Here is a 27,978-nt window from a genome sequence, read left to right as displayed (position 1 = left end):
AGCTGGCCCCTCACCTTCACCCATCAGCAACTCCTATCACATCTAGTTCCGAAACACCTCCCCCTTACGTGTCCCATCTCCATTCTGCGCCTCCCAGACCGTCCCCTGCAGGCACCACTGCACTAGCCTGTGGGCTGATGTTCCTCCTTCTCTTCTTGGTTTCTTCACTCAGCAGGTGGTTGTTGGGTGCGCATGTACTATTTACCAGGCACTCTGGTCCCTGGAAACAAGGCAGGAGCAGGATTTGCCCTCCGGCCTCTTACAGACAAATCTTCAATGTTGTCGTTGTTGTTGTTATTATGCAAATTCCCTGCTTAGCAACTACAGGATGCCTTCCAAACTCTTCACCTTAGCCCCCAAGTACCTATGTGATCTGGTCTCTCCAGCAGCTTCTCCGGCCAAACTTCTCTTCTCCATCCCTCTGCCTGTGATGTAGCCACACTGCTCTCCTTTCATCCTTTCACTCCCTTAACTATGCCATCCCCTGTCCCCTGGGGGCCTCTACTCATGCTGTCCTCTCTGCCTGGAGTGTTCCCTCCCCAGCCTCTGTATTCCTGTGTCCTTCGCCTTCAGGTCTTGGTTAAATGACACCTTCTTTGAACACCACATATTATTCCCTCTCCTTGTGTTCTGGATGTTTCCTCCACAGCCCTTATCTCAATGGGTAGTATTGAAATCAATAATCTTTTACATTTTAAAAATAAATAAACCAAAGGTAATAATCTTTTACGTTTATCTATTACATAGTGGTAAGCTCCTTTCGGGCAGGAAACATGGTTATATAATTCACCAATCTATATCCAGCCCCTAGCACTTACGAGGTGCATTTATCGAATAAAGGAATGTGGAACTAAGGCTTTCTCCTCCCCACTTAGCTTTTCTGAGAGCTAAAGGAAGACCTACTCCCCTGAGGCTTCTTTTCTTCAAGCTGAACACCTCAGGAATTAGCCTGGTCTATGCAGCACTGCCCAAACTGTGTTCTGTGGAACGTTACTCTTTCAGAAAAGTTTCATGATGAATTGAATTTAGAGAGTCAGAGTACACGGCATGGTAAAGGCTCTGAGAAGTCCTGCTGCAAAGAACCCATTTAGCTCTGTTCATCCCGACTGTCCCCAACCTTGTCTGCCTCATTGTTGAAAGATAATTTAGTTAGAAACTAAGCAGTCTCTGAGCTCTGGGGCAGTGGCCAGATTCTGTACAGGAAAGTCAGCAAAGGCAGACAGGAATAGGGATGGAAAGCCGGGGCCTTGGACCAGACAGGCTCCCAGGGTCTGAGTGTGGCTGTCCGTGTTCTGGTGATGACGCACACTCTGGGCACTACTGGATGAATAATGGCCCCCAAAGATGACAACAGCCTCACCACCAGATACTGTGCATGTGGCCAAAGGGACCATGCAGGTGTGATTATTAAGGAGTTTGTGATTATCCTGGATTATTCTGTATTATCCACTTGGACCCAATATGACCACAAGGGTCCTTGTAGGAGGGAGGCAGGGGTGAGTGTCCCAGGAGAAGGAGAGGTAATGATGGAGACACAGGCTGTAATGAACTTGGAACACAGAGGAAGGTCCATAAGCCAAGGAACATGGACAGCCACAAGGAGCTGAAAAAGCAAAGATAGCAGGTCCCCCCTTGGGACCTCCAGAAGGAACACATCTTGCCGATCGATGCCCTGATTTTAGCCTAGTGAGACTGATTTCAGGCCTCTGACTTGTAGAACTGCAAGAGAATACCCTTGTGTTGTAAACCACCAAATCTGTGGCAATTTGTTACAGTAGAGATAGGAAACTAACACAGCCCCTTGCAGAGGTTCAGTAAGTCTTGGTTCTGAACTTTTTCTTTTCTCTTGCTCTCCCCAACAACCATGGCAAAACCCTTAGCTAATAATCTGGGCTCCAGGGGCACCTGAGTGACTCAGTCAGTTAAGTGTCTGACTCTTGATTTTGGGGTCGTGAGATTGAGCCCCATGTCTGGCTCCATGCTGGGTGTGGAGCCTGCTTAAGATTCTCCCTCTCCTTCTCCCTCTGCTCCTCCCCCTCTCTCCAAAATTAAAAAAAAATGGGGCTTCATGAGCTAGCCTGCTCCTCTCTGTGCTAGAATGACTCCCATATGTATCCCACCCAGCCTTCCAGATTCCATTCAAATGCCACCTCTACCACGAGGCTTGCTATATCCCCACCACACCCACCAGGCAGAAGCAGAGACCCACAGCACTTGAGATGGGGAACCCTTCCACCTCACAGCACAGCTCCCCTCATCCATGTCTCATTCTCCACCAGCCTATGAACATCAACAGAGGTTTGGTGCATGAAATTAGTGGGTGGTGTAGTAGGGGAAAGCCCCAGATGAAAGGGCTCTGCTTTATGATCCTCTTGGCTGGGTGCCCTCATCTGTGTCTTCACTTAGTGCCCACCTGGTGAAGCCAGCATGTCACTTTGCATCCTGGATGGTTTCCTTTGGACATCCCACAAGCCCTTCAAGCCCAGTATGTTTGCATGATGTGAACTGACATCACCATCTACCAAACATGTGCTCCTCCCACATTCCCTGGCCACCACTGGCACCACCACCCACCCCTCCAGGACTCTGAGGCTACCCAGGACTCTTCCTCCTCCTTCTTTCCACATCCAGTTATTTAGACAGTCTTGTCATTTCTACCTGAGGCACATCTCTCAAATCCATCTTCTTTCTCTGTCTCCACTGCCCCTGGTGCGGCCCAGAGACCCCCATCACCTCTTCACTGGACCCGGCTCCAGCTTCCTCCCTGGTCTTTCTGCCTCCAGGATGACCCCAGTCAGCTCCTTCTCCACAAGCAGCCGCCAGGGGGCGTTGTTAGAAGCGCATCAGAGCGTGTTGCTCTCCTGATTCAGGCAGAGCAGAGGACAGACCACAGCTGTTGATGGCAGATGGCCCCCGGGCACGTCCCAGCCTACTGAATTGTGATCCCCAGTTCCACCAAGAGACTGGCGGCAGCTTCCTTCGGCCCCCTCTGTGACCCAAAGGGACCCTGCACTGCAAGGCCAGCCAAGTCCTTCTCAGGCCTTTACAGGTTAGAGACGCATCCTCATCATGACAAGCGTCATAAATTTCTCCTGCATCAAATACCATGTACTGCAGTAAACATTTTGAAAAGGATTTCTGTAATTTCGAGTTTTGTGAAGAGCAAATTATTCATTTTGGTTTGTAACTTGAACTTAATTGTATTTATTATAACAACGTAAGAATTGGTTTGGGTTGCCCATGACTGCTTGGCATAATACTGCATTTGTAGACATTTTAATTCAGCATTTGTTAATTTTGATTTTGCTGTTTTTCTGCTCACATTTTGGAGTCAATGTATTTTTCCTCCCAGGGCTTAAATATTTGTGTAAGCTCTTGAAAAGCTCAGGGGCCCCAAGCCATGAAGCCATGAGACCATTAAAATAGCCCTCGATCTCTGCAAAGAGGCTTGGGCCTCCAAAGAGCTTAGGGCTGAGCTTGCAGCTGAGCTGGGTGGCCCCATGGGGTCAGAGGGCTCCCAGCAGCGCACACACAGACACAGACACACACACACACACACAGAGGCATCAAGGCCACCCCTGCTGTGCCAAAGAGTGGTGAAAACAAGGAGGAAAGAGGCTTTGGGTGGGGAGGAGATCTGGGAAATTCTGAGCATCCCCTGCCTCCACCTTACACCTTCTGCTCACCCTGCCCTCACTCCTTGTGTTCTGTCTCAGACCTAGCTCTCTGTCTCTCTCTCTCTCTCTTTTTTTTTTTTTGAAGATTTTATTTATTTATTTGAGATACAACATGTGCACATGAGCAGCGGGGAGGGGCAGAGGGAGAGGGAGAAGGAGGACCCCCACTGAGCAGGGAGCCCAACACGGGGCTCAATCCCAGGATCCTGAGATCATGACCTGAACCGAAGACAGACCCATAACTGGCTGAGCCACCCAGGCGCCCCTCAGACCTAGATCTCTTGAAGTTTGGCTCCTTGAAGAACTGAAGGCCCTAAGCAGACTAAGTGGCAAGAGAGCAGAGCTGTTGGCTCTCCCACACCTCAGTCTCATTTTTAATACCCCATTTCCCCATTGTTACAACCTCATAGGGCTGTATCATGATAAGTGGAGGCTTTGGGATCAGAAAGGCCTGGATTCATATGTTGGCTCAATTTTGAATTAGTTTCATGACTGGGGGCAAGTCACTTCTTTCCTCATTTGCAGAATGAGCTGAATAATACTAACTCATGATCCTCATGAGGATCAAACATGAAGCCACTAGCCAATGCTTGGCAGTCTGTAGGCACTTGATAAAGAGTAATTTCCTTCTCTCTAGCTATTTCTGAACCCACAATCTGACCAGTCACTTAGTTTGGCCACCCATGGCCTGGCTTCCTTCCCTTTTCAGGTGATCTTTGTCACCAGGGCACCAGGATGCCAATCTGATGGGGAAAAGGGGTGAGAGATCTATTTACCACATAGCTGATGTATGTTGGGCACAGTGCTGGGTGCTTTAAGCAGGTGACCCTATCACCCTCTAAGGCCTACCTGACAGATATATTTCTCTTTTCCTGACAGGCTCTGCTCCCCCTTCTCCACTTTCAGTACCTTCAGTGCTCCACCACTCTGCAGAGGGGTAGAAAGCAGAATGTGGATCCTCTTGGTCAAGTTTCAAGCCACAGTCCCCCATATTCATCAAGTGAACGTTGATTCTAAATAAACACTGCTTCCCCTGACCACTGCACTTGACCCTACATTTAAGCCCAGCACAAAGACATATCTTTTAAGATACAAAAAAATGTAATTACTTAATTACGCAGTCATCATGAAAGACTTTGAGTCAGCAAACCAATATAATGGATTGTGGCTAATGCATTTTCCTTGCAGAAAGCAGATGGCTAGTATCCAGCTTCTCTCAAACCTGCAGTCATCTTATAAAAGATGGTAACACAAACTTGGTCCACCCTTCCACTCTCCACCAAAACTTGATGTGGATTCCTCAATTCCAGGGACAATGTCTCAAGAAATCTGAGTCAAATACTGCTCAACAAGCAAGAAGTAAGGTTTCTAAACTGTCTTCCGGTTACCATCACCACCACCACCATCACCGTCATCGACACCACCATCCCTGACACCATCACCACCACCACCATCACCGTCATCGACACCATCATCACCACTATCATCAACACCACCACCATCACCATCAACACCAACATCCTCAACACCAACACCATCACCAATACCACCATCATCACCACCATTCAACCATTATCTATGAGTGCCTACTATGTATCTCGCAGGATCTACTCTACATAGCTTTGAGGTTAGTATCTACTTTCCAGGGAGAAAACTGAGGCCCAGAGAGGATAAATCATTTCTCCAAAACTACCCAACTGGAAAGAAGTAGGGTTGGGATTCAAAGTGCAGCCACTCTGACTCTAAAGCCTAAGTTTTTTTACTGTGATATAATTTCTCTCCTCTTTCTCCTTCTATCACCCTGACACACCTCTTCCTTTGCTTATCAGCTCCTGTTAGCACCTCCTCTCCAATCCTCCCTAATTTCTGTCATGCCCTCAAGATTAAATTCTTCGTTTTCACCCATGTGTTTTCAACCATGCTCTGTATAATGCACTTGTGACCACGTCATAGCAGTGCTTATGCTATAATAGTCTAATATGCTAATAATGGTCTTATTATTTTACGTCCACTACTCTCCCATCCCCTCCAGACTTACACTCCTTGAGGACAGACTGTCTATTGGCCAATGTATCCCTGGAACCCAGGGCATGGTTCATGATTTTCGTCATGGTTCACTCAAAAGTCTGTGGTCTGAATCCATGAATGAATATATGGGTGCATGGACAGATGAATGACGAGACATGTGAATCAGTGGGTGAGTGATTGAGTGCACTAACAGATGGTTAAGGAAAACTCTCAAATCTACATTTGTAATCCTCTCCAGTTCACCCCATTCTTATATCTCCAAATACCTATCAGAGCTTTCCACTTGGCTCTTTGCTGTCATGTAAAACTAAACCAGTACAAACCTAAACTCCACCCTAGCTGATCCCTTACCTCTTTTCTGACAATAGTACTCCTATTCTTCCCAGGATCCCCTCCACTGGTCCTCTGATTGATTCATTCAGTCAACAATATTTTGTACTTGTTTGGCTGTCTGCTATGTGCCAAGCACAGTTCTAGGGAATCGAAACAGTATTGAATAAGACAAGCAAGTTTCTGGGGGAACTCAAAGGAGTTCACAGTCAACAGTGGGGTGCTTCCACATAGCATAGCAGACAATAGGCAAGTACAAAGTTAACAAGATAATTACAGAGCATAATGAGTGATACAGTAAGGAAATACATAGAATGATGAAAGAGAACTAAGGGACCTCACACTAGAGAAGATGGGGAGGGAGGGCATGTTTGAAGATGTGTTATTAAGCAAGACCTGAAGGATGAGAATAAGCCATTCAATATAAGAGCTGAAAGAATATTCCAGGCAGAGAAACCAGCAAGTGCAAAGCTTCCTGGGCTGGAAAGAGCCTGGTGTGTTTCAGCAACAGAAAGGGGGCAGATGTGGGTGGAGTGCAGTGAACAGCAGGAGACTATATGAGAGGAGGTGTTAACAGACCGGAACCAGGTCATGCAGGGCCTTGAAGGTCATGGCAAGGAGTAGGATTTTATTCCAAGATCAGTGGGAAGCCATTGAAGAGTCTCAAGCAGGGGAATGACATGACCCTTCTGGCAGGTAGGCAAAGAACTCCCCCCACCTCCAATAGCCCCAGGTGTAGATGATTCACAGGTGAGTTATCTCAAGTCATCAGGAAAGGGTTAACTCCAATTCCATTTAAACCATTACAGTGCACAGAAAAGGAAAGCATCCAAATGCTTTTTGTAGAGTCATCATAGCATTGGTGGCAACTCTGAACAAAAGGCACAGCAAAAAGGAAACAGACCAAGCTGTTTTGTAAGTATTCATTAAAAAAAAATCTTTAAAATTTTAGTAAATAAAATTCTGAAGCACTTTAAAAGAACAACACACCACAACCAAATTGACGTTATACCAAAAAAGCCAAGAATGGTGTGATAGTAATAAGCTATATGATAATTACATATGTTGAAAGATCAAAGTGAAAAAGACATATCATATCTGAAGAGACTGAAAAGACATTTGATAAATTCACCATCTATTCTTTTTTTTTTAAGATTTATTTATTTATTTGACAGAGAGAGACACAGCTAGAGAGGGAACACAGGTAGGGGCAGTGGGAGAGGGAGAAGCAGGCTTCCCACAGAGCAGGGAGCCCGACGCAGGGCTTGATCCCAGGACCCTAGGATCATGACCTGAGCCAAAGGCAGACACTCAATGACTGAGCCACCCAGGCGCCCCTCACCATCTATTCTTGATGTTTAAAAAATTTCTTAGTAAAATCGGAGCAAATGGATAGTTTCTAAATATTTTGTGCCAAAAGTCAACATCATCCTTAATGGTAAGATACTGGAAATGTTCCCATGAAAGCCGGGAACAGTAATTCTAGAGGTACATTAGGAGCAACTGGGAAAGAGGAAGAAATGAGAGATATAAATCAGAAAGAAGAAGATAAAACTGTCATTTTTGTGAACGATAAATCTATAAACTATTGAAACTAATTAGAAAGTTGAGTATGGTTGATAGAGATCAATACATGCAAAAATTCAACAGTCCTGTTGTGTATAACTATAATAAAAGATGTAGTTTAAAAATATGTCAGTTCAAAGAAGCACATGAAAAGATGTTCAACATCAGTAGCCATTAGGGTAATGCTAAATTAAAACCATGATGAGATATCATTACACGCGTATCAGAATGGATTAAAAATAAAAAAGAAATGATAATACCAAATACTGGCGAGGAAGTACAGAGCTGGATCTTTCCTCCACTGCCGGTAAGAATGCAAAATGATGGAGCCATTCTGGAAAGTAGATGGCAGTTTCTTATCGAGTTAAATATACACTTAAATGGCTCCTGAGCACTTATCCTAAAGAAGTGAAAATGTGTTCACAGAAAAACTTTACATGCGTGTTCACAGCAACTTTATTTGTAATATCCCCAAACTGGAAACAACCCAAATGTCCTTCCATGGGTGAATAGTTAAACAAAATGAAGTTTATCTACACAATTGAATAATACTCAGCAATAGAAAGGAACAAAGTGTTGATAAATGCAACAATTTGGGTGGCTCTTAAGGCAATTATGCTGAGAGGAAAAGCTTACACACAATATGATTCCATCTATATGATGTTCTAAAATGTCAAAAACTCAGAGATGGCGAATGGATTAGTGGCTGCAAAGGAAACCAGGGAAATCAGGGAAGGGTGTGATAATGAAGAGGTAACAAGAGAGAGATCCTTTGTGGTGATAGAAGAGTCCTGTATTTTGATTGTAGTGGTGCTTATACAAATCTATATATGTGATAAGATGTCGTAGAACTATGCATGAAGGCATATTCAAAAATGAGTGCATCCAAAAACAGGTGAAATCCAAGTAAGGTCTGCAGGCTAGTTAATTGTATGGTCTTAATGTAAAATTCCTTGTTTTGACAATGTACTGTACATATTTGAGATGTTACCACTGGGAGAAGCGAGGTGGTGGCTACAGGGGCCTCTCGGTAGTGTTTTTGCAACTTCTTCTAAGTTTATAATTATTTAAAAATAAAAAGGAAAATATATGTCATTTCCTGTTACAACAAAAACCGTTACAAAAGAACATAAAAGAACTGAATAAACAAGAGAGTTTTACCATCTCTTTATGAGTAGAAATTCTTAAAATCCCCACAATGGAAGTTCCTCTTAAATACTAAATAAGTTCAATGCTATTCCAGAAAACATTTCATAAGACTTTTTGTTTTCATAAAAGTTTTCAAAGAATTTGACAAGCTGATTCAAAGGTTAATATGGAAGGATGAAGAGCAAGACTTCCAATGCAATGTAAGCTCCATGACAATAGAGATGTTTATCTATTTTGTTCAATTCCGTGCCCCAGAGTCTGGAACAGTGCCTGGCCCCTAGTAGGTGCTCAAAAAATATTTGTGAACATATGGATGACAACCTAAAATAAGAGGAAGAAGAGAGATTTGCTTACCAAATATTGAGACCTACAATAATTTTAGACTATAATATCGGCATAGAGTAACAAAGACTAATAAAACAGAATATAAAGTTTAAAAACACATCCACATACATATGAAAACTTGTTATCTACTGGAAGAAGCACTATCAATCAGTGAGGAAAAGATAAACTTCAAACATGCTTAAAGAATTGGCTGTTACAGTGTCGTATGGTGACAGAAGGTACTACAGTTGTGGTGAGCACAGCATAACATATAGAGATGTGGAATCACAATGTTGTACACCTGAAACTAATGTAACATTGTGTGTCAACTGTACTCTCTCAAATTAAAAACAAAACAAAACAGAATTGGGTGTTTATGTGGAGAAAAACCTAGGTCCTTTTCTGTATTAAGATTTGCGTTCTGCTACAAACCACCCAAAAGTGGCCTAACCAAAAATGGATTTCTTTTCTCTCATAAAAAGATTTATAAATATGAACAAAAGAAAAAAAAATCACAAAAATTAAAAGTCAACAACAAAGTCCAGAGGCAGACTGGTGTAGCAGCCCCATAATGTCATTAATGGTCCAGGTTCGTTCTTTTTCTTTCTTTCTTTCTTTCTTTCTTTCTTCTTTCTTTCTTTCTTTTTCTTTCTTTCTTTCTTTCTTCTTTCTTCTTTCTGTTCGTTATTCATGAGAGAGAGAGGGAGGGAGGGAGGTATAAAGAGTGCAAAGGCACACATGCATCTTCATGAGTCAGGGGAGGGGCAGAGGGAGAGGGAGAGAATCCCAAGCAGACTCCCTGCTGAGCTCCGAGCCTGGCCCTGAGCTCTGTCCGAGCCTGGTGCGGAGCTCAATCCCAGGATCCCAAGATCATGACCCAAGACCATGACTGAAGCCAAAACCAGGAGTGAGATGCTCCACTGACTGAGCCACTCAGGCGCCCCTGCTCCAGGTTCTTTCTCTCTGTTCCTTTACAATCTTTAGCTTGCTATTTCTGTCTTTAAGATTGTCACCTCATGGTGGCAAAAGGGTGATTCACCTCTAGCCTCTGTCTATTTTTCAGAAGAGAAGTAATAGAAGAAAAAAGGGAAGTGGAAGGGAAAACACCCTTAAGTCAATGTTTTCCCAGAAATCTCTCAAGGTCTTCTGCTTACACCTCAGTGAACACCTCTGGCCACAAGGAAGTCAGGAAAGGTGGACTTGCATTGAAATAACTTGGGCGTATTGTAAGTTGGGCAGAAGGGTAGTCTGCCACACAACTTTACATGGTGCACAAAAAATAGATTGAAAATAGATGAAAACTTCTTAAAGGCGGTAAAGGAGAATATTCTTATAACTAACAGAGTAGGGAAGAGTTCTTAAAGATGCAAAAAGCATAAACTTTGGTTAATATGTTTAAATACATTAAAATTTTAAACCTCTGTGTGTCAAAATATACTATAAACAACGTTAAAAGATAAGCCACACACTTGGAGAAGATCTTGGCAATACATAGAAGCCATGAGTGATTAATGTGCAGGATATTTAAAGGATTCATGTAAAATAATTCTTTAGGGGCACCTGGGTGGCTCAGTCCTTAAGCATCTGCCTTTGGCTCAGGTCATGATCCCAGGGTTCTGGGATCGAGCCCCACATCGGGCTCCGGGCTCCGCGGGAAGCCTGCTTCTCCCTCTCCCACTCCCCCTGCTTGTGTTCCCTCTCTCACTGTGTCTCTCTCTGTCAAATAAATAAATAAAATCTTTAAAAAATAATAATAATAATTCTTTAAACAACCTAACAGAGAAATGGGCAAAGGATATGAACAGGAAATATACAAAAAGTCCAATAGGGCAATAAGTACATGAAAAGATACTTAACCTCACTTGTATTCAAATTTAATGTTTACACTCACCAGGGTGGAAAAAGTTTAAAAGTCTAGTCATTCCAAATATCAGTGAGGATGCTGAGAAACAAGAACTCTCACATATCATATGTGGGTGTGTGAATTGGCACAACCACTTTGGAAAGCAAGTTGTTTTACATATATTGGAAGAGGCATATATTGTATGGCCTAGATATTTTACTTTTGGGTTATTAACCCTAGAGAAATGCTGTCACATGAGCTGTGGAGACACACATAAGGAAAAATATGTTGTACTATTTGTAATACCTAAAGAGTTGAAACAATCTAACTATTCATCAGTGGAAGAATAGATTTTTTTTTAAGTGGTTTATCATACAACAGACTGCTAGAGAGCAGTTAAGATGGCCTAACTAGTTCTAGGTGTACCAACATGAATGAATCTCAAACTCCTATTGACTAGGGGAAAAAGCACATTGTAAAGGTTTCATAAAGTTTGACACCATTCATAAAAAAAAGTCAAATCATAAATGTTTAATATGCATGAATTTATTTATTTATTGCTAAATACACATGTAGGTACATGTGTATTAATAAATGTGCAGAAACATGTATGCACACCGTCTTCCACATGGTGGTAACATTGGAGGAAGGAAGGCAGGGTGTGTGTTCACTGTGGAACTTACATGTGCCTGCGTCATTTTATATAAGGGAGCTTCAGAGCCATCACCAAGGGGCTCCCACTGAGAAAACAATGGAACAGCTTGAGCATCAAAATAAGAAGTGATAGTAATGGATTACAGCCATTGAAAAAAGTAAGAATTCATGAATCCATTCTGGTATAAACAATGATGCCAACGAATAAATGTAGAAGGAATAATGGAGTTAGAAAATCACTTATTTGGCAAACATCATAGTAATAATTGTCTCAGGCAACAGCCATCAATAGTTGTTAAAACTCATGGATGAAAATTTGATGAGTAACAGGAGAGCTATAGAATCTCAAAGTATCTGGCTTTAGTACAATATTTAAGTATTATACTAAATGAAGAAATTGGGAATATTTATCCTGAGAAGAGAAGATCAGGGGATACAACAGTTGTTTTTTTTAATATGACTTTAAAATGCTGTAATATGTGGTCTCAAGGCAAGATGGAAATTGCAAGAATTCCTATTTTGGCTCAATATAAGGAAGAATTTTTTTAGCCTGCAACAATAAGTAAAAAAAAAAAAAAAAGGTTCAGAAACATATTAAATTATTCCCAGACTCAAGGAATTTTAACGTTCATTTATTCAGGATTCTAGGACTGTATCATTCTATTATTCTGAGATTCTAGGACTCCAAATATGATTCTAAGATTCTCATTCTTTTATTTTGATTCCAGGATATGATGATTTCATGATTTTGGTATAATCCCTGTTTCTGTGGTCATACCAGTCATAGTAAAAGCACTAAGGTATTTGACTCTAAATCTCACCTAGCTTCATAACTGGAAATCCGAATGCATTTGACCTTCCTATCCAACCTTTATGACTGGGATCAACTCTCCCCTGGTTGTGTTCCTGAAGATAGAGGGAAGGCTTCTAGCATTTCACCCTAAAATACACTATTTCTAGTAGGTTTTTGGTATATATCCTTTAACATACTAGTAAGTTCTACCTTGCAAAGAACTTTTAAAATTAATTAAAGGGTGTCAACTTTTATCAAGTTTTTCAAAATACATCTATGTGAGATGGTTGTGTGATATTTCTATGGAATCCGTTAGCATGTAGTATGATATCTACAGATTTTCTGTTATTAAACCAGTGTTCATTCTTGGATAAACATAACTTAATATTGATAAATCATGATTTTTAGGTATAATTCTGAATTGTTTGCTAACATTTCATTTAAGATTTTTATATCTATGATTGACTTATAATTTCTTCTTCTTCATATTATTCTTGTCTAGTTTGTCTCTGTACATCTATTATATTGGCTTTTTAAACTGGAATGGGAAGTTTTCCCCTTTTTTCTGTTGAATGGAATAATTTACATAACATACACATTGGTCTATGAAAGTTTTGTGAGACTCACCTGTAAAATCAAATAGATCACATAGTTTGTTTCATCTTGTTTGGTTTTCCTTTGTAGGTATATTTTTAACTACTGATTCAACTTATTGAAATATTCAGGTGTTCTACTCCTTCTTAAATCAGTTTTAGTAAGATATTTTTTCCTAAGATTTACTTATTTCCCTGAGTGTTAGTTGCCTCTTGCCACATAAGAAATCACCCCCGAACTTCAATGCAATTCCAATGAAAATTCCAGGAAGTTATTTTGTGGATATTGATAAACTTATTCTAAAGTTTATACAGAGAGTCAAAAGACCCGCAATAGCCAACACAATATTGAAAGAGAAGAACAAAGTTGGAGGACTGATGCTACCTGACTTCAAGACTTACTATAAAGCTACAGTAATCAGGACAGCGTAGCACGAGTGAAGGAAGAGGCAAATAGATCAATAAGACAAAATAGAGTACTCAAGAATAGACCTACATGAATACAGTCAACTGATCTTTGACAAAGGAGCAAGGCAACACAGTGAAAAAAAGATAGTCTTTTCGACAAATGGTGCTGGAATAACTAGATATCCACATGACTTTAAAAAAAGGATCTAGGTATTAGCCTTTCACAAAACTTAATGATCATAGATCTATATGTAAAACATGAAACTATAAAACTCCTCAAAGATAACATAGGAGAAAATCTACATGACCCTGGGTATGGCAGTGACTTTTTAGATGCAACACCAAAGGCACAATCCATTAAAGAAAAAATTGATAAGCTGGATTTCACTTAAAATTAAACACTTCCAGGGTGCCTGGGTGGTTCAGTTTGTTAAGTATCTGCCTTTGGCTCAGGTTATGATCCCAAGGGTCCTGGGATGGAGCCCCAGGTCAGGCTCCCTGCTCAGTGGGGAGCCTACTTCTCCTCTCCCTCTGCCCCTCCCCGCTCCTCGTGTGCATGTGCTTTCTCTCTCTCAAAGAAATAAATAAAATCTTTTTAAAAATCAAATTAAATTAAATTAAATCAAACACTTCTGCTCTGCAAAAACACTATCAAGAGAATGAGAAGACAAGCCACAGACTAGGAGAAAATATTTGCAAAAGGCATATCTGATAAAGGAGTATTACCCAAAATAGAGTAAGAACTCTTTTTTTTTTATTATGTTATGTTAATCACCATACATTACATCATTAGTTTTTGATGTAGTGTTCCATGATTCATTGTTTGCATATAACACCCAGTGCCCTGTGCAGAACGTGCCCTCTTTAATACCCATCACCAGGCTAACCCATCCTCCCACCCCCCTCCCCTCTAGAACCCTCAGTTTGTTAGAGTAAGAACTCTTAAAACTCCCAATAAGAAAATGAACAATCTGATTTAAAAATAGGCAGAGGACCTGAGCAGATACTTCACCAAACAAGATGTACAAATGGTAAATCACATAAGAAAAGATGCCCCACATCATATGTCATTAGGTATATGCAAATTGAAAAAACAATGAGATACTACTACACACCTATTAGAATGGCCAAAATCTGGCACACTGGCTTCACCAAATACTGGTGAGGATATAGAGCAATAAGAACTCTCACTCACTGCTGCTGGGAACGCAAATGGTACTTTGGAAGTCAGTTTGGTGGTTTCTTACAAAACTAAATATAGTCTTATCATATGATGCAGTAATCATGCTCCTTCGTATTTACTCAAATGAGCTGAAAATCTATGTCAGTACAAACACTTGCACACGGATGTTTATAGCGGTTTTATTTATATTTTCCGGAAATTGGAAGCCAGGATATCCCTCAGTGAGTGAATGGATACATTAACTGTGGTATATCCAATGAAATATTGCTTAGTGCCAAAAAGAAATGAGCCATCAAGCCATGTAAAGACATGGAGGAAGCTTAAATGTACATTACTAAGTGAAAGAAGCCAATCTGAAAAGGTTCCATACAGTATGCTTGCAATTGTAGGATATTCTGGGAAAGGCAAAACCATGGAGACATTAAGAAGATGAATGGTTGCCAGAGGTTAGAGGGAGGGAGGGATGAATCTGCAGAGCGGAGAGGATTTTTTAGGCAGTACAATGATTTTGTATAATACTATAATGGTGGATACATGTTATTACACATTTGTCAAAACCCATAGAAGGTAAAATACCAAGAGTAAACCCTAATGTAGACTACGGACTTTGGGTGATGTGGTGTCAGTGTGGGCTCATCAATCATAAATGTAACGTTCTAGCATAGGGTGTTATAGTGGGGGAAGCTGTGTGGTTGCAGGAGGAGGGGCATATGGGAACTCTGCAGTTTCTGCTCAATCTTGCTGTGAACCTAAAACTTCTCTAAAAAGTAGTCTATTTAAAATAAATATGTAAACAAAGTCTATTTAAAATAAATTACCCCCAAACTTAGCACTTTCAATAACAAGAAATATTTCTTAATCTCACATTGTTTCTATGGGTCAGATTCCTGGATACCTGGTCAGGAATGACTAGTGGGTGTATTTTTGGTTCAGGGTCTCATATGAAGTTGTGGCCAAGATGTCAGCCAGGGTGGCAGTCATTTGAACATTTGAGTGGGTCTAGAAGATCCACTTCTTTTTTTTTTTTTAAGATTTTATTTATTTATTTGACAGAGAGATACACAGCAAGAGAGGGAACACAAGCAGGGGGAGTGGGAGAGGGAGAAGCAGGCTTCCCGCCAAGCAGGGAGCCCTGTGCGGGGCTCGATCCCAGGACCCTCAGGGATCATGACCTGAGCCGAAGGCAGACACTTAACGACTGAGCCACCCAGGTGCCCCTAGAAGATCCACTTCTAATTTGGGTCACTCACACGGTGGATAGCAGGAGGCCTCAGTCCCTCACCACGTGGAGCTCTCCATGGCATTGCTTGGGTATCCTCACAGGATGGCAGCTGGCTGCCCCAGAGTGAGAAATCCAAGAGAGAGCCAAGTGGAAACCACAATGAATTTTCTGACCTCATTGTGAAAGTCACATGCAATCATTTTCACGAGATCCTACTGGTTACACAGGTCAGCTCTAGTCAGTGTGGGGGAGGACTTCACAAAGCTAGGCCACCAGGAAGTCAAGACCATTGTAGGCCATCCTGGAAGTTAGCTACCCCATAAGGTTTTGGAAATTTATTAGCAGAAAGTAATTCTTAGTATTTGCCAATCATCTGCTGTATCTACAACTGTCTTTCTTTACAATCCTAAAATTAATTGTTTGTTTTTGTTTCTGGATAAGTCTGTCAGAGATTTTATCTATGTTAAGGAAGAACTCTTTGGAATTTTTCACGGTCCCAAACGTGTGGTTGTTTGATATTTAATTACCCTGCTATTTTCTTTATATTTTTTCCCCTTCTGCTTGCTTTGGTTTGTTCCGTACTCTCTCTCACTTCTTGAGTTTATCAGTGTATTTTTACTCATTTTTGTTTCTAAAGTATGTATTTAGGTTACACATTTCTCTGTGAATATTGTTTTTAGCTGTAGCTCATAAATGTTGATATACAATGTTTTCATTTCCTTTCAGCTCTGATTATTCTCTAGTATCCAGTATAATTTCTTTTTAAACTTGTGAATCAATTTTGAAGCATTTTTTTCCTTGTTTAATTCCTAAATATGTAGAGGTTTGTGACTATCTTATGTTATTGGTTCCTAATATCGTTGTACTGTCACCAGAAAAAGGGATTTGTCTGTCTTTGGTATTTGTTTATATTTGCTTTGTGGCCTAGTACGTGGTCAATTTTTATACATTCCTTATAAGTTTGGAAAGAATGAATATTCTCTAATTGTTGGATGCAGGGTCCATTAGATCCACTTTATTAATTGTTGAAATCTTTTACGTTCCTAACAACAATTTATGTGTTTGTTTTACCAGTTATTTAGATGTGCTTAAAAAAAAATCTAACGATGATGATGAATTTGTGCATTTCTTCTTAAAATTCTACCAAGTTTTGCTTCATATATTTTGACGCTATATTGTTAGATGCAAACCATACCATATATTTCGGGTGAATTGTTTCTTCTATTTTTATGTGATGATCTTTTTTTTTAAGATTTTATTTTTAAGTAATCTTCACACTCAACATGGGGCTTGAACTCACGACCCCGAGATCAAGAGTCACACGCTCCACCAACTGAGTCAGCCAGGCGCCCCTGTGATGAACATTTTTATCCTCAGTAATGCTTTTTGTTTTAAGACCAATTTTGCCTGATAGTAATGTAATTGTACAGCTTTCTTTTGGTTATAGTATTTTTCTACTAGATCTTTTCCCATCATGTTTTCCCCCATGTTTATGTGTCAGTATTTTTTTTTTTAAGATTTTATTTATTTATTTGACAGAGAGAGACACAGCAAGAGAGGGAACACAAGCAGGGGGAGTGGGAGAGGGAGAAGCAGGCTTCCCGCGGAGCCCGGAGCCCGATGTGGGGCTCGATCCCAGAACCCTGGGATCATGACCTGAGCTGGAGGCAGACGCTTAACAACTGAGCCACCCAGGCACCCCTCAGTATGTTTTTTTTTAAGATTTATTTATTTGAGAGAAAGAGAGCACACCCAAGTGGGGGGAAGGGCAAAAATCTCAAACAGAGTCCGTGCTGAGTGCACCACCCTGAGATCGTGACCTGAGTCGATACCAAGAGTCGGAAGCTTAACTGACTGAGCCACCCAGGTGCCCTGTATTTGTCAGTATGTTTTAATAAAAACAGTGTATAGTTGCATTTTGCTTTGTTTTGTGTTTTTCTCTAATCTGACATTCTCTATCTTTTAACTGGAAATTTTGATTATTTACATTTACTCCAATCACTAATATATTTGGAAATATTTATATCACTTTATATTGTATTTGCTATTTGCCATGTGTGTTCCTTTGCTTATTTTTACTCTTTTTCTGGTCTTAATGAAGTTTTCCATATCCCCTTTTCTTTCTTTTAATGTACATTTTGAAGTCGATAAACACTTTTGTTAATAAGTTAATCAGTACCTCTACTCTCCTTACAAACAATAAGGACTTTAGGATACTTGAAATCTGTTCACTCCCTCCCATCAGACATGATATTATTTTCCAGTATTTTAGTCCCATGCTGTTTTCATATCCCTCAAGTTACTTTAAGCATGGCCAGATTCAAATGCTCAAATGACTAGTATACTAAAACAGAGACCTTCAAAGCAGTGGTTCAAACAAGAGAGAAGTGTTCTTCCTTTCTCACAAAGTATTCGAGGAGCAATCAAGTGGTTTGAGGCGGTTAGGCAGCTCCATCCTATGAGGTCACCCAAGATAGGTTTTTTCCATCTTGTTCTGCTACCCTTCCCTACCTAGGGTTAAATCCTGGCACCGGAATGTTCTTAACCACCAAGTCATAGTCATCTTAACTACCCAGATGATGATTCACCTCTACCACGTCCACATTCTACCCTTTGGGAAGGGGAGAAAGATGAAGTTGAACACTTCATCTTTCTTTAAGAAAGTGACCTGGAAGTTCATATGATTGCTCTTTGCTGCAAAGTCTCTTGCTGGGTGATTGAGAATCCAACTAAAACCTTGAGGCTTCTGTTATTAAAGGGAAGAAGGTGAGAATGGGCTTTGGGAAACAAGTTGCAGTCTTCATAGACATTACCAGAATCCTGTGTCCTCTTCTGATTTTCTCTGTATTTGCTTCAACCTTGGGCAAGCAGCTCCCCCCACACCCAACTCCCAGTGATGGCAAAGATGATCACTAACAACACTATCCTCATGGTCTCTCATTTTAGCAATTCCAGTAAAAAAAGAGAGTGGCTCCTTACAGATAGTTCCAGCTGAAGTCTAGGATTTCCTCTAACGGCTCCAATGTGGATCACATGTCCATCACTAAACTAGTCACTTTGGCCAGGGGGATGCAATGCCCTGGTAAACAGGTGTGGGTCACATAGTCAGCTCTGGAAGGTGGGTTAAGTAGGGTTAATCCCATCCAAACCATATGAACTGAAAGTAAGAAGAGTGGTCCCCAAAAGCCAAATAATGAGGTGCTGTCGTCATCAGAATGGATGCTGAGCAAGCCACATTAACTGATAACCATTAGATTTATCAATCCTATTGGGCCATTGGATGGTTCAATAAGGTTGTACCAATGAATGTATTTTAAAAATCCAAAAGAATGAATATAGAAGGTGATATTGATGATAAAGTGACCTGGAACTCTCTTACTTACACTTCTGATAGGAAGTGGGCAGAGTGGGCATCAGGAGACAAGACTTGTTAAAGGGGGGCTTGGATGAGGAGCCAGGCAAACTGAGTTCAAATCCCGCCCAGTAACTGGCCAATAACACCAGCTTTCTTTTTAAAGAGAGTCTATTCTGGGACAGACATTTCACTAAAGTATCCTTCAGATTTTAAATATGAATTTTAAATAGGAAGTCTCCTTAGTCATTCATTCAGCACGTTGCGAATGAACCTCTGTTATGCTGACCATAGACCATACTGTTTGCTAATTATTTATTTGTCTGTCTTCTGGTTCTCCATAACACACCCCTCTAATTGAGGGCTCCCACAGAGCTAGAATTCATTTGTGTTCCTCAGTCCCCAGGGCACAGAGTGGGCATCAGGAGATGAGACTTGCTAAATGAAAGAAGAGTAAGGTCTCAATGAACACACAGTTCCCTCCTCCAATTTCTAGTTGCCTTGAAAATCATTATTGGAAAGACATCAGCCAAATCCCACAGAGTTCTACAGAATTGAGGGTCAGACCAGATTATCTTGTTTGTAGAAATGTATCTCCTAATAACTTGAAAACACTGCCAGGCATCATTTTATTTATGGAACTCAAATCAAATCATAAAAAGACAAAGACCCAAGTAGAAGGAAGTTCAACAGATAATTGACTAATCAGAGTTGTCTTCTCAACCTGTTTGACTCTAAGGTTATAAAACACCAAAAACCCAGCGGTGTCTTGTGGTCAGTTCCCAATCTAAACGCATAAATGACTTTCTTCCCCAGAAACACCAATGACCCCAGCTTACTCGATGCTGAAAACTCTGCCTATCTTGGAGAGAAACAGAGCTGAAGATCAGTGAATGTTGCTAGGGATAAGGAGTAGAAGACAATGCAGGAAACATAAATGGAGGGACATCAAGGAGAGGCCAAAAAAGTAGTTGGAAAAACAAGAGGTTTTCCTGGAGAAGGTATCCAAGTGGCTGCCCTGCTTGGGAAGCTCCATCTAGGCTTTCCTGGATGGGTCCTTTGAATACTAATAGCTACCATTCATCGAGCCATTGCTACATGCCAGATGTTGTGGTAAGCATTTTTAGTGCATTATCTCATTTTAATTCTCAAAACAACCCCGCAAGTCCAGAATTGGTACCCCTGTTCAGAGATAAAAGTAAAGCTCAGAAAGGTGCAGTGATATGTCCATGGCCATACAGCTAAGGAATGTAAATCCAGAATTTGAATCACTGTGGACTTGACTTGACTCAAAGCTTCTGCTCTGAGTCCTTAACTCTCTTCACAAAACCACTTTGAGGTAGCTCTTATTTCCTCCATTCTACAAATGAGGCCACTGAGGCCCAGGGATGACCCAACTTGCCCAAGTGACACAGTGCCAGATCCAAATCAAGCCTGTCTGACTCCAAAGTCTGCTGTGCCCCCTAGGTAGGGGAAGGGCAAAAGCCGGGGGTCAGGAACATGCCAGTAATTCCCTGTGCATCAGGCCCTACCCTGTCCTAGGACACTGTCCCCTTGTTTCCTTTCCACCCCCCCCCCCCAGCCTCCACACTTAGGTCCCTTCCGAGAATTTTCTTTTCCCTGACTCTCCCCAGTATGGGCCCTGGGTTGAATAGGGACTGGGTAGTTCTTGGGAGGCTCTAAGACACCCTTCCCCCAAAGGTCCTCTAATAAAGGAACAGCCAGGGCCCCACCAGCCTGGGGACTCACATCCCTACACATCCGAACAAGGTCTGTGCATGACTGACAAGGGGGGCTTGGATCAGGAGCAAGCCAAACTGAGTTCAGATCCCGCCCAGTAACTGGCCAATAACACCAGCTTTCTTTTTTAAAAAGCGTCTATTCTGGGACAGACATTTCACTAGGGATATCCTTCATATTTTAAAAATTGAATCCCCCCTCCTCCATGATTGGCCCTATTTTACAAAAGAGGAGCCTGAGGCTCCCGGAGGGGAAGGGACCAGTGTAAGGACAGCAAGCCGTCACCAGCCTGGGACTGGAACCCACCTGGGTCCCAGATTCTGCTGTTGCCTAGGAGCCGAGGAGAGAGGAGCTGCCAGAGCGCGGGGCGCGGGGGGGGGGGGGGGGAGGGAGGGCGAGTTCCCGGCAGCGCGCGCTGACGACAGCAGGTGATTTTTTTCTGCAGCGCGCTTTCTCCCAGCGTCTTGCCTGGATTTTTTCCCCCCGCCGAGCAGTAGATAAGGGTGGGGCCGCTTCCCTGCAGCAGAGACGGCAGCGGCAGTGGCTGCAGCATCATTGGGAGCAGCGGCTGTAGCAATGCTCGGTCTCCGCTGGAGGTGATCGCCTCCGAGCCCTGCTAGGTGGCTGGCTGCGACGGGACGCCTCGGAGAGGAAGAATAGAGCCTCGTCCGTGGCCCCTGAGGCCACCCTGCTCGGCCCTTCCTCTACGCCATGGCTTAAGCCCGCAGCCACCTCGCCTCGCGTCGCCTCGCTTGGCCGGGGTCTGCGCGCCGCCGCCGCAGCAGGGAGGGGCGCGACCCAGACGCCCTCGCCCGGGGACTCCGGGACGCCGTGTGGCTCACCCATCGGTGCCCGCAGCAGACTGCGCTCCCAAGACCTTTGCAGGCGGCTCCCGGAGGCGTTTGCAGCCGGTAATCCGGGGACTTTACGGACTTTATCTCAGCGATAGCTTGACCTTCCTGGGTGCTCCCTGAGAGAGGAGAGCGAGGTAGCTCAGGCCACCAAGGGAAAAACAGGGAACCAGTTTGGTCCAGGGCCGAGGGACTGAAGTAAGATTAGAGACTTGCTTTAGAATCACAAAAAGGAAGGCAGGCCAGCTTTGCAGCTAGCATCATGGCGTGGCCGTGCATCACGCGGGCCTGCTGCATCGCCCGCTTCTGGAACCAGCTGGACAAGGCTGACATCGCCGTGCCGCTGGTTTTCACCAAGTACTCGGAGGCCACCGAGGCCCCGAGCGCCCCGCCGCAGCCGCAGCCGCCGCCGCCGCCGCAGCCGCAGCAGCAGGCGCAGCCGGCGCACGCGCCCCCCTCGGCGCGGGCGGTCGCCATAGAGACGCAGCCGGCCCAGGGCGAGTTGGATGCAGTTGCCCGGGCAACGGGGCCGGCGCCCGGGCCTAGCGGCGAACGCGAGGCGGCGGGTGCCCCCGGCCGGAGCGGGCCCGGCCCCGGCCCGGGCTCCGGCTCCACCTCCAGCGCAGGCCCCGCGGACTCGGTGATGCGTCAGGACTACCGCGCCTGGAAGGTGCAGCGGCCCGAGCCGAGCTGCCGGCCGCGCAGCGAGTACCAGCCTTCCGACGCGCCCTTCGAGCGCGAGACCCAGTACCAGAAGGACTTCCGCGCCTGGCCGCTGCCGCGCCGCGGGGACCACCCGTGGATCCCCAAGCCCGTGCAGATCTCCGCGTCCTCCCAGACTTCGGGGCCGATTCTCGGGGCGTCCAAGCGCGGGCCGCAGAGCCAGGAGCGCTGGCCGGCGCAGGCCGCCGCGGAGGCCGCGGAGCAGGAGGCGACCCCTGGCGGAGCGGGTGGCCCCGCAGCCGGAAAGCCCTCCGGTGCGGACGAGCGCGACACACGCAAGAAGCCCGGGCCCGCCTGGATGCTGCGTCGCGCCGAGGGACAGGCGCCGGAGCAGATGCCGCTGCCCGCAGCGCAGGCCCCGGTCCAGGCCGCGGGCCCCGAGGCTGGCAAGGGGCGTGCAGCGGCGGACGCCCTCAACAGGCAAATCCGCGAGGAGGTGGCGAGCGCGGCGGGCAGCTCCTACAGGTGAGACGCGGGCCGCCGCTCAGGCGACGGGGCAGGTGACCCTTACCCTTTTGCGGAGGCCGCCCGGGGCTCATTCTCCGCACCGCAGGCCTCACAGGCAGCCCCTCCCCTTCCAGACCACACCCTCTCCTCGGCCGCATCCCAGACACCCTTCCAGGGCTGACTCCTTTCTGCTCTTTCTCACGTGAAGGCTGTTAGTACTTTCTATTCCGGCCTGCCCAGGTCTTTCCCTTTACCATTTTGGCCACGTTCCCCCATCCCCGCCCCACCTCAGATCCCTGCCTGCTCAACAGAGACCCTTTTGCAGTTTCTTCACAGGCGGTGCCATTCCGCCCCACCCACTTCTCCAGCGGCATCAGCCTGGACGCTGCCCCTCGCTGGCTCAGCTGTGGCCCAGGGCCATGGTGCTTTCCCGCGGGGCCCCGTCCTCCTAGAAGAATGCTTTCCCAGTGGCCAATCCCCTCCTCCCTAGCCCAGTTCACTTGGCCTTTCATTCTTCCCTCCCTCTCTCAGTCCCTGGGAGACATCCAAGCACCACACCCTTTCCTTGATTCCCCGCAGGGCTCTTCTAGATCACCCTCCTTCTACCATCAGGCTTTGAAGTCAGATTCCTTCCTCCTTTTAGTAGCTGTGACACACTGAGCACTGTTCTTAACCTTTCTGGGCCTAAGGTTCTTAAGTGTAAGATGCAATTGGTAATAGATCGTTCTCTTAGAATTGCTCGTTCATTTATCAATTAAATATTAATATTTAACATATTTTGAGCACCTACTTTATGTCAGACACTGCACTAGATATTGTGAGAATTACAATGAGATGGCCGAGGAGAATTATGTCTGGCACATAGTAGGTGATGAGAATGTCTTACTGCCATTACAGTCTTGTGCATGATGCCTCATTATTCTGATTTCCACTTCCTAGATACCTCCAGCCTTCTCTCCTATTGATGCATTTCCTTTTTCCTTTCCCTTTATGTTCTCCAGTTGTGTTGCTCATTCTTTTACCACCAAGAACCCCCTCTTTAGCACATTTAAATTCCTTGTAAATGAATGGCTTCAAGAAAGCGCATATCCATTTTCTCTCTCTCTCCCTCCCTCCTTATCTTTCTCCCTCCCTCCTTATCTTTCTCCCTCCCTCCCTCTTCCCTTCCCTCTCCCTCTCTCCATCCTTCTAGAATTCTCCCTGTGCTGCAGCCTCAGCCCTTTCAACTTGCTTTCTCACCCTTTGTACATCCAATATATATTTCTGAATGCTTAGCTCTCCATCCTCCCTTTATGTTCCAACCCAGATCAAGCAACTAAGAGATCTCATTTGACTCTGAATGTGTAACATTGGGCTTTAGGATCTCTGGGGAAACAGATGTGCAAGATGAATAATTGAGCTAGAGGGGTTCAAAATGTGGCTTATGGGGTCCGTCATCAATGCCACAGCCGGTTGCCTCCTTCCTGCAGGAGACTGTGGTTGGGAGGACTGCTGAGTTAGTGTCTTTTGCCAAGACCCTGTATGTAGCTTCATATCAGACTGATGTCTTTCTCCAGTGAACGTAACAACCACTCCCTCATATGCTGAAGGAAGCATAACAGAGATAGATATCCTCTCTTTTTAAGACAAAATTCATCTCTCTCCCAGGTTTTAACTCTGGAAAGCATTTCCCAGTGAGAAGGGGCAGCTAACATTTGGCTCCTACTCCATCTTCCCACCTCTCACTTGGCATTTCTCTCTTGGTTTATTGTTATCACGACCACAGTGGTCCCCTAGGAGTGCACTACTTTTTTTATGGCTTTGGGTCGGGCAAGATCCTTTTCGTTGGTTCATAGCCATCAGGAGCAGCATTTGCACAATATCTTTATGCTACTACCAAGGGAGGACCAAAAAGAAAAGAAGGAAGCAAATAAGCAAAGGGCATAAAAAACAAAGCCAAGATGTAGTTTTGTGATTCTGCCATGGCTTTCTTGTTTCCTAGGCAGGCCCTACTTCATTCCCAGAGAACCCTGAGATTGGCCCAACATCACAGATTTCTGATCTGGCCTCCTCATCTTCCTACTCTCATTCTACTACCCCGTGTCAGGTGGAACCTTAACACCCACCATCCAGGAAACTACCCCTCCTCACCTCCAGAGAGTCAATGCCAATCAAGAGAGATCCCAAATTCTCAAATCTCCTTTGGTGATCCTACTCAGTTTATGTTTCCAAGTCAGTAGGACTTGCTTTGTCCGTGAAAAATTGGCTAGACAGTCAGGGGATGACCTAACCTTCAGATACAACCCACTCCGAATTTATGGGCTTGCACCTTTGTTCTATATGGCCTCTTCCCCCAAAACGCCACCTTCACTGTACAGTAAGCATGTCAGGCTTTACAGTTAGTATTATACTCATACTGCAAGTGATGGGATTGAATGGGGGAAGGCTCTGCTGTTGCAGCTGGCGAGAATGACTATTTTTAATGACTATCAGAACTCCACCAACCTGTCAAAAAAAAAAAATCTCTGAGCACCTCAAAAGAATTTTTTTTCTCATTTGGGTCTTCTGTAAAATTTAATTATGAATGTGACTTTGGGGCCAGCAGTTCCATTTTGCTGTGTAATCTGAAGGGTTTGGAAGCATTAAGAGAATGAGTGTTGCTAAGAGACATCAATTTCCTTAATGGACAATTTAAGTGCATGACAAAGTTGATGAGAAATTTAACATTGTTTTTTGTTTCAGAAGAAAAATTAACCAATAATAGGGAAATGCACTTTGGGTGAAAGTAGACATGAAGAAATAAGATAATCAATTAATCAAATATCACATAAAGAAAAAAAAATGGGGGTGCCTGGGTGGCTCAGTCGTTAAGCGACTGCCTTTGGCTCAGGTCGTGATCCCAGGGTCCTGGGATCGAGCCCCGCATCTGGCTCCCTGCTCGGCGGGAAGCCTGCTTCTCCCTCTCCCACTCCCCCTGCTTGTGTTCCCTCTCTCGCTGTGTCTCTCTCTGTCCAGTAAATAAATAAAATCTTAAAAAAAACGAAAAAAAGAAAAAAGAAAAAAAATGCCTGGGAACTGTAGGCTTATCTGGAACATTGAATTTCCTTCCCTATTGTCTCATATTCTTTTCCTTGCTATGATTCCAAATATCTCCTGAATCTAAGTATGCCCCATGGCTGGCATAGATGAGTCTTACATTGCCTTGTTAGAGGCCAGGTTGGGTTCCATTTCAAAGATAATTTGATTTACAAACCCTTTTCTTCTGCCACTCTACATAAATCATGGTGGCTTACACCATGGTGACTGGTTCATCTCATGGGCTTTCCAAGTGACATCTGTCACATGACATCAATGCAAGCAGTTGGCTTAAATAGAGAAAGGACACATAATCCATCAGCTTAACATATTGGTATATAATGTAAAATATACAGTCAGCATGCAGAGACATATACATAGTCATTAGTTTTTCTCCTACAATATACAGTCAGTACATAATATCAAATGTCCTTTGACACTATGATTTTGAGAAACCTTCCCAATTCAACAGTTCATCTAATTCATAACATATCCACACTGGCTTGGGATTTTTGCATTAAGTGCTATCTCAGATATCTTTCATTATTCACCATCATGAAATTGATTCATTTTTATTACACTCATTTTACATAGGTGATGTTATAAAATTGAGAAGCATGTCTCTGTTACCACTTTTAACGTTAAGGATGGATTTTGCTGGGCAGCCACTTGTGACTTTAAACCTAGCATTCTCAATTAGAAAAGAGATGAGTCATGACGAGGGGATTAAAATTCCCCTCTCAGTCAGTCCCATTGCCCTAGCCATCAGTTAATAGGGATAGATGGGGTGGCAGATGCTCCCCATAGAAATGCTAATGAGAAACTTCTCCTGGAAGAAATCAGCTGAGGCACCAGGAGGTAGAATTATTTTTTTTTAAAGATTTTATTTATTTATTTGAGAGAGAGAGAATGAGAGACAGAGAGCACAAGAGGGAAGAGGGTCAGAGGGAGAAGCAGACTCCCTGCCGAGCAGGGAGCCCGATGCGGTACTCGATCCCGGGACTCCAGGATCATGACCTGAGCCGAAGGCAGTCATTTAACCAACTGAGCCACCCAGGCGCCCCACCAGGAGGTAGAATTAATAAACCAGAGGCAAAATACTTGACAAATGAGAGCAGTAACAAGGAAATCAGAAAGAAAAGGAGCCTTTCGTGTCTGCCCTACAGTCTTCCATGAAGGTTAGAGAAAGCCCCGTCTGATGTGGGTGGCTTCTGCTGGCAAAACTGCCCTATGCTTCTAGGGCAACTGCCCACTTCCCTAATTTCTTCCTGGGCAAGTCTCAGCAATACTTCAAGGCCAATCTCAGATACTGAATCTTTAAGGATACCTTCCAGGTTCTGCCATTCAGAACTAATTTTTCTTGTATTCCCTTTTTATATCTGTGCACTCCCATTGTCTGCTTGACTATAAGATACTTTTGTCTGTATCTGCCTCCTCCACCGGATCACAAACACTGGAAGAGAAGGGCTGTATTTTGTTCATCTCTATACCTCTCACAGCGTAACATTGTGCCCAGGTGCCATATAAGCTTGCAGAATCCAGTAGAATTTTTAAAGTTTGGTGAAAATTTTATTCACCCACACATTGATTCATTTCATTCAGTTTAATTTGTTGGATTTATTTCAGAAAATGACCACCAAGCCCCTGCTGTGTATCAGATAGGATGCTGGGGATACCAGATGAATAAGTTATAACCTTTATATAAGGAAGTTATGCCTGCCTTAATCAAGATACAGTCCAATCTCTACTAGAGTAGTCCTAAAAGTAAATGTTCAAATGAGGACAGGCAGCAAACCTTCACCCGGGGCAATGATCCTCCACCTTGACTGCACATTGAAATCACTGGAGAGCTTTAAAAACACTGATGCATATGTGCCTTGCCCAGAAATTCTGTTTTACAGTCAACAAAACAAAGAGGCAACCCACAGAATGGGAGAAGATATTTGCAAATGACACTACAGATAAAGGGCTGGTATCCAAGATCTATAAAGAACTTCTCAAACTCAACACCCAAAAAACAAATAATCAAGTCAAAAAGTGG

The 27,978-nt window shown here is 43.7% G+C and overlaps 1 protein-coding gene across 1 annotated transcript in view; it reads left to right on the top strand.

Moving 5' to 3' along the window:
- The first annotated feature begins 21,275 nt into the window (after positions 1-21,275).
- MAP6 (microtubule associated protein 6) overlaps positions 21,276-27,978 on the top strand; it is a 75,497-nt gene continuing 68,794 nt past the window's right edge. The window contains exon 1 of the mRNA XM_081798858.1: positions 21,276-22,901. Within this exon, the coding sequence (XP_081654984.1) occupies positions 21,976-22,901 (926 nt within the window). The 5' untranslated portion in view covers positions 21,276-21,975. The remainder of the gene's footprint in view (positions 22,902-27,978) is intronic.

Source organism: Leptonychotes weddellii, chromosome 11, assembly GCF_054177405.1.
Source record: "Leptonychotes weddellii isolate Sample4059 chromosome 11, ASM5417740v2, whole genome shotgun sequence".
NCBI lineage: Eukaryota > Metazoa > Chordata > Mammalia > Carnivora > Phocidae > Leptonychotes > Leptonychotes weddellii.
Note: the sequence above shows the minus strand (reverse complement) of the source record. Positions and strands in the feature narration are given on the sequence as shown.